Genomic DNA, 10,576 nt, shown 5'->3' with positions numbered 1-10,576 from the left:
ATCATTTGTCTTCTCTTCTTCATTTACAAGTTCATTCGATTCTTAGCATTTCTATAGTTTTTTTCCTTTCCATACAAACCCATTTCTCTCATCATCATTTCTTCTTATAAAGATTCTCTTATCAACATTTCTTCTTATAAACCTTTCCATTACCAAATAAACAAGTTTCCATAAACCTTTCCAAAAAAAAAAAAACATTTCCAATACAAAATAAACCCAACTTCCAATAAGCCTCACAGCTAAACCAATCTGACTAATAATGTCTAATTGGAGTTCTGATCATGAAGTTGATCAAATGGTAGAGGAGGAAGTTCATAGCATAGTGGACGAGATTCAGTACAACTACACTCAAGAGGAAGAACCACCAGCTCCAATATTCCAAAGAGTGCACATAAATAGAGACCGCGAAGAAGGCCACACTTGGCTATGGAATGATTATTTTGGTGAGAATCCGACTTACACTCCCGCTATGTTCCGCCGTTGCTTTAGAATGAACAAATCATTGTTCGAACGCATAGTCAGTACTATTGAGAATGGAGTCCCGTACTTCAGACAAAGGGGAAATGGTACTGGAAGGCTCGGTCTTTCTGCACTTCAAAAATGTTCTGCAGCTATCCGTATGATGGCATACGAGATGCGATGGATGAATATTTACTACTAGCTGAAACAACTGCACACAAATGCCTTGAAAATTTTGTAGACAGAGTTATCCATCTATTTGGAGACGTTTATCTCAGACGACCTACAACGGAAGACCTCCAAAGATTACTGCATATTGGAGAACAACGCGGTTTCCCCGGAATGGTGGGGAGCATAGATTGTATGCATTGGGAGTGGAAGAATTGTCCAACTGCATGGAAAGGACAATATTAACGTGGATCTGGAAAACCGATAATCGTACTAGAGGCAGTGGCATCCCAAGATTTATGGATTTGGCACGCATTTTTTGTACCACCGGATACGTTAAATGATATCAATGTTTTGGACCGCTCACCGGTCTTTGATGATATCCTTGAGGGCCGAGCTCCGAGAGTTACATACATTGTCAATGGACGGCAATACAATATGGCTTACTACCTCACTGACGGTATCTATCCCAACTGGGCGACTTTCTTCCAATCAGTTACACTTCCACGTGGCCGAAAAGCAAAACTCTTTGCTCAATGTCAAGAAGCATGCCGGAAAGATGTAGAGCGTGCATTTGGAGTCTTGCAAGCTCGATTTGCGATCGTGAAGAATCCCGCACTTTTTTTGGATAAAAGGAAAATAGGGAAAATAATGAGAGCATGCATTATATTGCATAACATGATAGTGGAAGACGAACGACATACCTACAATTTCTACGAACCATCGGAGTTCCATCACAGAGAAGGAAGCAGAACTTCTCATGTTGATCTATCGTATTCTACAGATAGACAAACAAATCTACATAATTTGATGGGCATTCGAAATGACATTCATGATCCACAAATGCATGATCGATTGAAAAAAAACTTGATTGAGCATATTTAGCAAAAATTTGATACAATCCAATAAATCTTCTTCCGAATTTTGTATAATATGTTTAATATTTCTTATTTTAAATTTATGTTTAATATTCCTAATTTTGTAATATTTTATTGTTTTACATTTTATGTAAAAAATTATTATTTAAATGATTGAACAACCTAAGTGAGTTTCTCTAGTGGAAGATTGATTTTGTTTAAGTTTCTAAGTGAATTACTTTAATTAGTTTAGTATTAATTATATAATTAATTAAGATTTGAGTAACCTTGTGGTTACTTGAGTGGAGATGGTCTTAGCCCACTAAAAGATCATAGTGTACCTCGGATCACCTTTTGACCAGACTGGTAACTAAATCTTTACTCCTCATATCTATTCGGTTTTCTATACTTACCTATTCATACCATCTCTAATTAATTTGATACTAGATAGTTTTCTAAACAAAAATCTATCATCTATATGAAATTAAACATTCGGTGGATTTTAAAAGAAAAAATTGAATAGTGGCAAGGTGTCTATTGTTTCATCTCTTTTGCTAAGCCAAAGTTCCTTTTTTCCCCTGTAAACTAATAAAAGATACAAAATGGGATCAAATCTTTACAATTGTAAGAAAACATTCTGGAAGTTAACATTACTCACCGTTTGCGGGAAAACATTCTGGCAATTTTTAACAATTTTTCAATTATTTATTTTTAATAATTTTGTTGAACTCTTCAAAAAACCTTCGTTAAGTGATGTTTTCAAATTTTAAAATTCTACTCATCATTATTATATGGGACAATGAAGGAAAACAACGTATAAGTTGAATCCTCTTCAAAGTTTTATACCTAACTAATGTCGATCTATTAAATCCTTATTTTCACATCTTCACGAAATATTTATTTATTAGTATATGAATTTAATTTATAAACGGAAAAAATATTTATATTTACTGTATTTTTTTTTCCAACGAATGTTTCAAATTTCAAATATTTCCTATATTTTTTTTTTCATACTATTACTACGACCGAACCAACTAATAAATGTGTCCGTAAAGCAAACCAACCTCACGTCTTCGATATAGATACAGTTCATCACTTTCGTAAACCGACGCCAAAATTGATCCTTTCCTTCCTCTAACACCCACACACACACAAAAAAAAAAAAAAAAAATGGCAGAGACCGCCGATACAATCAACACCACGACCTCACCTCCACAACCTGATTCCGAAGGCTCCTCAACATTGTCAGCAATGGCAGATCCAATATCGCAAGAAGCCGCATCGAAAGACACAGATCTGACTACGAAAGGATCCGAATCAGAGAAGAAACCTGGAGGCATCTCTCTCCGAATCTGGCCACCGACTCAGAGAACTCGCGACGCTGTCTTGAATCGCTTGATCGAGACTCTATCAACCGAGTCTATCCTCTCCAAGAGATACGGTACGGTTAAATCTGATGAGGCCACAACCGTCGCGAAATCGATTGAAGAAGAGGCTTATGGTGTTGCTTCGAACGCTGTGTCGGGTGATGATGATGGGATTAAGATTCTTGAGCTTTATTCTAAAGAGATTAGTAAACGTATGCTTGAATCTGTGAAAGCTCGATCTGATAATGCTAGTAGTGTTGGGAATGGAACTGAATCTGTTGAGGATGCTTCTGAGGTTTCTAAAGATGATGCTCCTTCTGTGTCTGAGGAGGAGAAGAGTGAGGCTTGAGAAATTTGGTTCTAGGGTTTTGCTCTCTTTTTTTTACTAGATCTGTGTTCTTGTAATGATGATATTGACTTGTGGATGTGGTTATTACTATGCCTATTTGAAGATGTCTTCTTCTTTTCTAATATGAGTGAGATGTGTCTTCATTTTGTTGATTTTGGTTTATGAGATTTGATGATACTTGGCAAATTATGCATCTTTTGTTGGTAAAATTGATTTCCTTTTCTGATATGTTTATTTGTCAATCTTTGAGTGTTTAGATTGGTTTTTGTTTGATGGTTTTCTCAACCATATCACTTGCTCTGCTGCATTTATTGTGTAGATTTGGTTTAAGTATAATCCAGTTATGTCTTTGTGAATGTTAGAGTGATTTGTTTAGTTTCTTTCCTACATGTTTGCATCCTTGTTTAGTTACCACTAGTCTCTCTTATGCATATTACGATTAGGTTATGTAGCGTTTTGTAATCTTTTTGAAGCTTATCATTATGATTAAGTTGAAGTTCTGTATTTCCATGGTGACATGAACTTGTGGTGAGTTAGGACCATGTTTAGTCGATTATTAGTCTGAAGTTCTCTCGACTTTTTTTCAGTGGTGACAGGAACTTGTGGTAAGTTGGAGCATGTATCAGTGTCTTTAGTTTTTAAATCATGAAGTTACTACTTTGGTTAACCTGATTACACCTACAAGTTTCTTTAGTGGTGGTCATGGCATAGCTGCTCCTGTCTGTTTTGATATTACTTCCTTTACTATTGGACTAGATTATGGCTAATTGAATTCCAAGTTAAGTTATGAAGTATGTGAATTTTTGTTTATACATATAGAATTAGAGGATTGTTCCACATGTTTATTTTCTCCTTCTTGCTTCTTCCTTTCCATACTCAAGTATCGAGTTCACAAACCCTTTTGAGCAAAACAAATTGACGTCAAAGAAAAACCATCGCATTAGATATTCTTGTATATTGAAATTATCTCTTAATTGTTTTTACACCATCATATAGATACTTTATGAAAATGATAAAAGACATAAATGACTCTATACAACATAGTTGCATCTATACTATGTGAATCACATACAATTTTGATTTCGACCAGGACCACCATAATAAATGTAATTCCCCCAAACAATATCATAACCAGATCTAGGACAAGGTAGGCAACTGTAAATTAAAAGATGGCCAAACAAAAGAAAAATGAAAAAGGAAAAATAGTATCTAGGTTTACATCTACATGTTCTCATGTAAACCCACAAACTTATAATTTACCTTGATGGATCTAAGAGCAGGTTTATTAAGTTTCTTCATAAGTATCATTAAACACGTTTCCGGTGACAGTAATCATGATTAACAGCTGGTAAGATTCATATTGTTTAAGATTCAGATTGTAAACTCAAATTTGGTTTTCAGTTGTTATTTTGTTAATGTTAGTTGAATGGATGATCTAGCTTGGTTAGCACAAGCCTCACTCAAGCAGGCCAAATTAGTAGAGCAATTTCAAGAGAAAAAATTTGCATCTAACGGTAAGAGTAATATAGCTGCTACAACATTACATAATCCAAACAAACAACCACAAAAGCCAATTAACAAAAGTCATAACAACAACTTCTACAACCAGAATAGTAAGAGCATATGCATTGGTAGGACAAGTAAAAGTTTTTCAGATATATTATTTTAATACATTTCACATATTTAACTTTCAGTTTAAATTTTTAAAAATAAAAAATAAAACAAAACCAATAGAATAATGCTATGTATGAAATAAGTCTCTCACCAAGTTTCTCGTGGTTTCTCATATGAGAAACATTTCTCTCTCCTCTCTCCAACTTTTAATTATTTTTATTTTTTATATTGTTGAGAATCTGGTTGAGAAACCCCCAATGCACATACTCTAATTAATGCGGACATCAACCCTACCGCCCAAACCGTTGAACCAGATCCTGTACCACATCCTGTACCAGAAGTACGAAGAGACCCTGTGACACGATCAAAGGCTAAACAGCTAAGGAAGAGGTTTAACCTAGCTGTTCAAGACATTGTAAGCTCCCTAGAGCTGAAGGACGTCAACTGGTCTGTACCACCATCATGCCGCCACAACAGAGATGACCACATTGCTGAGTAAGAGCTTGTTGAAGCCTTCACCCAAATGAGCCTGGATCAAACCAGTTCCCCAGGTATGAAACCTCTTTTGGCCGGTCAAGGAACCTCAAGAAGCCAAGAGAAGACATTGGATCTGCAAGAGACGTGTGATACAAGCTACACCTCCAAAAGTGACCGAAATAGTGAAGATCAAGATCAAGACATAGAGGACATGCACGAGCATCAAGAGGCTAATCAAGATACTCTAGAGGAACTCCAGAAAGACCCCTACTTCAGTAAACAAGCCAGGCCCGGCCCACCCCTAAAGCAGCTAAAGCATCTGCTTTAGGCCACCCAATAAATACTAAATATTTGGACTATTTGACAAAATATTTCTTAGCTGAGTTGGTTATCTGGTACTTAGATTAGCATATAGTCGTGGGTTTGAATCCCCTCATTGGCAGTTTTTGTATTTTTTCTATTGTATGTATCATATACAGACGATTAATGTATATTTATAAAATACCATATTAAAAAATGCTTTAAGCCTCCTTAACCCTAGGACCGGCCCTGCAACAAGCCTGTACAAGACAAGAGCCCTAAAGTAGTTCATCGAGTAGTACAAGAAGTGGTTCAGAAAACGTCTATTGGACCTAGATCACATCCAGGTAAGTCTTATTCAATATTTTCTATCCTTGCAGGTTCCACCAACCCCAACAACGGCTAGAAGGCATGCTCATCAAGAGAGATCAAGTCTACTTTAGTATTTCTTTAATTAGTTTATTTACTTTCCAAAAACAATGGTTTTGTGTTTGATTTACTCTTTTGAATTTCCTATTCAATTCCTATGGTACGTTGATCCTTTGTTGTTTTTGTCTAAGCGCAGATCCATTCTAGACACTCACTATGGGAGAAAACGCAGATATACCCCAAGATGCCATGGTGCAAATGATGAGAACCCTCACAGAACAGTTGAGAGGACTTGGCGATAGGATAGGCCGTTTGGAGCAACCTCATCCGAGGGTTGAACCAGTCCCATAACGAAGTAATGTCCGCGATGAAGAGGAAGAATCCTTTGACATGGATGACGAAGATGATCCACCACCGGAACCATTAAGTCATCAACATCAGCGGAGAGAAGATCCTTTGATGCGGAACCGCGCTTGAGAGGTAGAACCAAGAGAACAAAACCGAGATGTCAAACTAATACCTCTTACTTTTGCAGGAAAGTCTAATCCGGAGGTTTACATGGACTGGGAGAGGTGTATGGAATACATATTCCAATGTTATGGCTATGGAGAAGCTCGAAAGGTAGCCCTAGCATCCGCACAACTCACCGAGAATGCCCTGTCATGGTGGGATAGGACGGTAGCCGATAGAAGGAGGCAGCGGTTTGCTACCATCAGCAGTTGGGGCGACATGAACTACCTCTTGTGAGGTATGTACCTTATCATTATCAACAAGACTTACAAAAACGTTTTAGAAAATTATCTCAGGGAACAAGGACTGTGGATGAGTATTTTGAGGAGTTTGAGAAGCTCATGAACTCATTAGAGCTGGAAGAATCGAGTGAGTCCCTAATGGCTCAATTCATTGACGGCTTGCAAGAGCGTATAGCCCGAAAGGTGGAGACATCGAACTACAGCAGCCTACATGAACTACTTCATAAGGCTGTACAAGTGGAGCAGCAAATCCAGCGTAAGATGTCGTTAAGGAACCGTACTAGAAACAACACACCTTGGAATGCAAGCAACAACCGGAGCATGGACAAAGGCAATACCGTGGACAATTACTCTAGGTTCAAGAACATGTCTAATGAGGCTCCTAAAACCTCTAAACCCGAACCAGGTAAGTTCCCTAACACTAGTCAATCTCTTACCCGTAACATTACTTGTTTTAAATGTCAAGGAATGGGACACATGGCGAGAGAATGTCCAAACCAAAGGGTGATGATTGTCACACCTAGTGGAGACTATGAGTCTCAAGATGAGCAAGATGAATACCAGACCGATCCGGATAATGACGTGGAGTATCCCGACGTAGGAGAGCTCCTTGTGATCCGACGTAGGCTGAGTGTACTTATCAATCCCGAGGAGAAAGTTCAAAGGGAAAATATTTTCCACACTCGATACACAATCAGGAACAAGGTATGTAATTAGATTATTGATGGAGGTTCTTGTACTAATGTTGCTAGAAATTATATGGTGGACATGTTAGGTCTTCAGAAAACAAAGCACCCGAGGCCATACAAACTTAGGTGGCTGAACGATGACACCAAGCTGAAAATTGCTGAATAAGCTACTGTATCATTCAGCGTCGGGAAATACCAAGATCAAGTCACTTGTGATGTAGTTCCAATGAGAGTCGGACATCTTCTTCTTGGAAGACCATGGCAGTTTGATCGAGCTACAACTCACGACGGTCGAACAAACCATTACACTTTCACGCACAATGACCGTAAGTTCAACCTTGCCCCTCTAAGTCCTTCTGAAGTTCATGAGTTGCAAAAACACATGAACAAAGAGGTCGAGGTAAGGACTTCTAACCTTTATTTGAGATCTAATGAGATTTGTAAAACCATGAGTGCCAAGGGTACCATGCTACTAATGTTGTTCAAAGAATGTTTAAGTACAGGTACAAGTGAGCTTAAGCTACCCGTTGAAGTACAAGCTGTACTAGATCAATACAAAGACGTTTTTCCGGAGGAGATACCACCAGAATTACCCCCTATTCGTGGCATTGAACATCAGATCGATCTTGTACCAGGTTCTGCTCTACCAAACAAACCAGCTTACCGAATGAATCCAGAGGAGTCTAAGGAGTTAGAGAAGCAAGTGTGTGATCTCATGGATAAATGATACATCAGAGAGAGCCTCAGCCCGTGTCCGGTACCATTTCTCTTGGTACCAAAGAAGGATGGCACATGGAGGATGTGTGTGGACTGTCGAGCAATCAACAACATCACCATCAAATATCGACATCCAATTCCGAGGATAGATGACATGTTAGATGATTTAAGTGGTGCAATTGTCTTCTCCAAAATTGACTTGAGGAGCAGCAATCACCAGATCCGAATGAGGGAAGGAGACGAGTGGAAATTTGCGTCTAAAACCAAGCAAGGTCTCTATGAGTGGCTTGTCATGCCATTCGGGTTAACCAACGCCCCATGCACCTTCATGTGACTAAAGTCATTTATTGGTAAATTTGTTGTTGTTTATTTTGATGACATACTTATTTACAGTAAGTGCCATTCTGATCACATTAAAAATCTAGGGTTAATTTTGAAAACGCTTTGGAAGGAAAGCCTTTATGCTAACCTAAAGAAGTGCTCCATTTGTACTGATAAGTGTGTGTTCTTAGGTTTTGTAGTGAGTAAACAGGGCCTATAGGTGGATGAGGAGAAGATTAAGGCAATAAGAGAATGGCGTACTCCAACTTCGATTGGACACGTTCGTAGATTTCATGGTCTCGCAAGCTTGTACAGAAGGTTCGTCAGGGATTTTAGTACAGTGGTTGCACCAATGACTGTCGTGATCAAGAAAAACGTGCCTTTCTCATGGGGAGAAGCTCAAGAACAGTCCTTCAACACATTAAAAGAGAGGCTCACACAAGCACCGGTCTTAGCCCTCCTAGATTTTAAAGTTATGTTCGAAGTAGAGTGTGATGCATCAGGCTTGGAAATTGGAGCTGTACTACATCAGAGAAAAAGACCCGTGGCTTTCTTCAGTGAGAAGCTGAGTGGAGCTACGTTGAACTATCCGACCTACGACAAGGAGCTTTATGCCTTAGTTCGAGTACTAGAAACGTGGCAACATTACTTGTTATCCAAGGAATTCATCATTCACGCCAATCATGAAAACCTCAAGCATCTCAAGGGTCAGACTTCACTTAAGAGGAGGCATGCAAAGTGGTTGGAGTTCATTGGGACGTTCCCATATGTGATAAAGTATAAGAATGGCACAGAGAATGTGGTTGCTGATGCTTTGTCAAGAAGATATGCTATCATAGCTACTATGGAGGCTAAAGAATGGGATTTGAGCATATCAAGGAGTTGTACAAAGATGATCCAGAATTTGGAGAGTGCTACAAGGAGTATGGCAAAGGAGCATACCAAGCATTCTACTTACAGGATAGGTTTCTATTTAGAGACAAGCAGTTGTGTATTCCTCATGGATCCATGCGAGAATTGATACTCACTGAAGCACATAGTGGAGGTTTGATGGGTCACTTTGGTGTCGACAAAACCTTGGTCGTGGTAATGGAACACTTCTTTTGGCCCCATCTCAAGAAAGACGTTGAGAGATTTTGTGCTCGATGCATTGTTTGTCACAAAGCAAAATCTAGGTTACGTCCTCATGGTGTTTACTTACCATTACCTATTCCTAACTCCCCTTGGGTAGATATTTCTATGGACTTTGTCTTAGGATTGCCAAAGATTAAACACAAGGATTCAATATTTGTTGTTGTGGATCGGTTCTCCAAGATGGCACACTTCATCCCGTGTGACAACACCAATGATGCGACTCAAACCGCAAACTTGTTCTTCAAGGAAGTGGTGCGCCTCCATGGAAATTCCAAGGACGATAGTCACTTTTGGAAGACACTTTGGAGAAAGTTAGGTACCAAGCTTCTATTCTCTACAACTTGTCATCCCCAAACGGATGGAAAAAATGAACTGGTAAACCGAACTCTCTCTACTTTACTTAGAGCCACTCTTGGTAAAAATATGGCAACATGGGTTGATTGCATTCCTTTTATCGAGTTTGCATATAATCGTGCTGTCTACTCGACTACAAAACCATCTCTTTTCGAGATAGTCTATGGAACTAACCCTTTGTCCCCATTAGATTTAGTACCCTTGCCTCAGATAGAACAGGTTTGCCAAGATGGGCTAAGACGAGGAGAAATCATCAAGAAGTTGCACGAGAAGGCTAAGGCGAATTTGGAAAAGAAGATCGGCGCCAACAAATGCAAAGCTGATCGAGGAAGAAAAGAGATGATATTCAAACCAGGAGATTGGGTCTCGTTGCATATGCGGCCTGAGAGACTTCCAACACAACGAGCCTCTAAGTTATCACCAAGAGGCGACGACCCATTTAAATTTCTTGAGAAGATCAAGGACAATGCATACCGTTTGGAGCTACCAAAAAGGTAAAAATTTCTCACACTTTTAATGTAGCTGAATTGTCTGCTTATGATCCAAGAGATTCAGTTTTGAGGACAAAACCTTCTAAAGAGGGAGGGAATGATGCGGACATCAACCCTACTGCCCAAACCGTTGAACCAGATCTTATACCACATCCTGT

At 38.9% G+C, this 10,576-nt stretch overlaps 3 protein-coding genes across 3 annotated transcripts; all 3 read left to right on the top strand.

Annotated features, from left to right (window-relative positions):
* Nucleotides 1-259: 259 nt before the first annotated feature.
* Nucleotides 260-1,512, top strand: LOC104779170 (uncharacterized). Its single transcript, XM_010503551.2, has 3 exons — nt 260-643; nt 679-866; nt 963-1,512. The coding sequence occupies exons 1-3, from the start codon at nt 260-262 to the stop codon at nt 1,510-1,512; spliced, it is 1,122 nt and encodes a 373-aa protein (XP_010501853.2).
* A 988-nt stretch (nt 1,513-2,500) lies between these two features.
* On the top strand, nt 2,501-3,386 carry LOC104777651 (WPP domain-containing protein 2). The gene has a single exon (XM_010501936.3). It carries the CDS (start codon nt 2,655-2,657, stop codon nt 3,198-3,200), a length of 546 nt encoding a protein of 181 aa, XP_010500238.2. The 5' UTR covers nt 2,501-2,654; the 3' UTR covers nt 3,201-3,386.
* A 1,981-nt stretch (nt 3,387-5,367) lies between these two features.
* Nucleotides 5,368-9,460, top strand: LOC147947658 (uncharacterized). The gene is made up of 7 exons (XM_087507379.1): nt 5,368-5,566; nt 6,496-6,581; nt 6,767-7,118; nt 7,179-7,417; nt 7,465-7,487; nt 7,585-8,104; nt 8,660-9,460. Exons 1-7 carry the CDS (start codon nt 5,368-5,370, stop codon nt 9,458-9,460), a joined length of 2,220 nt encoding a protein of 739 aa, XP_087363505.1.
* Nucleotides 9,461-10,576: the final 1,116 nt, after the last annotated feature.

Source organism: Camelina sativa, chromosome 3 (assembly GCF_030686135.1).
Source record: "Camelina sativa cultivar CO46 ecotype springtype chromosome 3, ASM3068613v1".
Classification (NCBI taxonomy): Eukaryota; Viridiplantae; Streptophyta; class Magnoliopsida; order Brassicales; family Brassicaceae; genus Camelina; species Camelina sativa.
Note: the sequence above shows the minus strand (reverse complement) of the source record. Positions and strands in the feature narration are given on the sequence as shown.

Bases quoted from the DNA above. Each gene is read 5' to 3' on its own strand.
- LOC104779170 (XM_010503551.2), top strand. From the start codon at position 260: ATGTCTAATTGGAGTTCTGATCATGAAGTTGATCAAATGGTAGAGGAG. The intron at 644-678 runs ATGAATATTTAC...ACAACTGCACAC, and splicing joins TGGCATACGAGATGCGATGG to AAATGCCTTGAAAATTTTGT. The intron at 867-962 runs ATATTAACGTGG...ACCACCGGATAC, and splicing joins CCAACTGCATGGAAAGGACA to GTTAAATGATATCAATGTTT.
- LOC104777651 (XM_010501936.3), top strand. From the start codon at position 2,655: ATGGCAGAGACCGCCGATACAATCAACACCACGACCTCACCTCCACAA.
- LOC147947658 (XM_087507379.1), top strand. From the start codon at position 5,368: ATGAAACCTCTTTTGGCCGGTCAAGGAACCTCAAGAAGCCAAGAGAAG. The intron at 5,567-6,495 runs GTAAACAAGCCA...TTACTTTTGCAG, and splicing joins CCAGAAAGACCCCTACTTCA to GAAAGTCTAATCCGGAGGTT. The intron at 7,418-7,464 runs GTATGTAATTAG...TAATGTTGCTAG, and splicing joins GATACACAATCAGGAACAAG to AAATTATATGGTGGACATGT.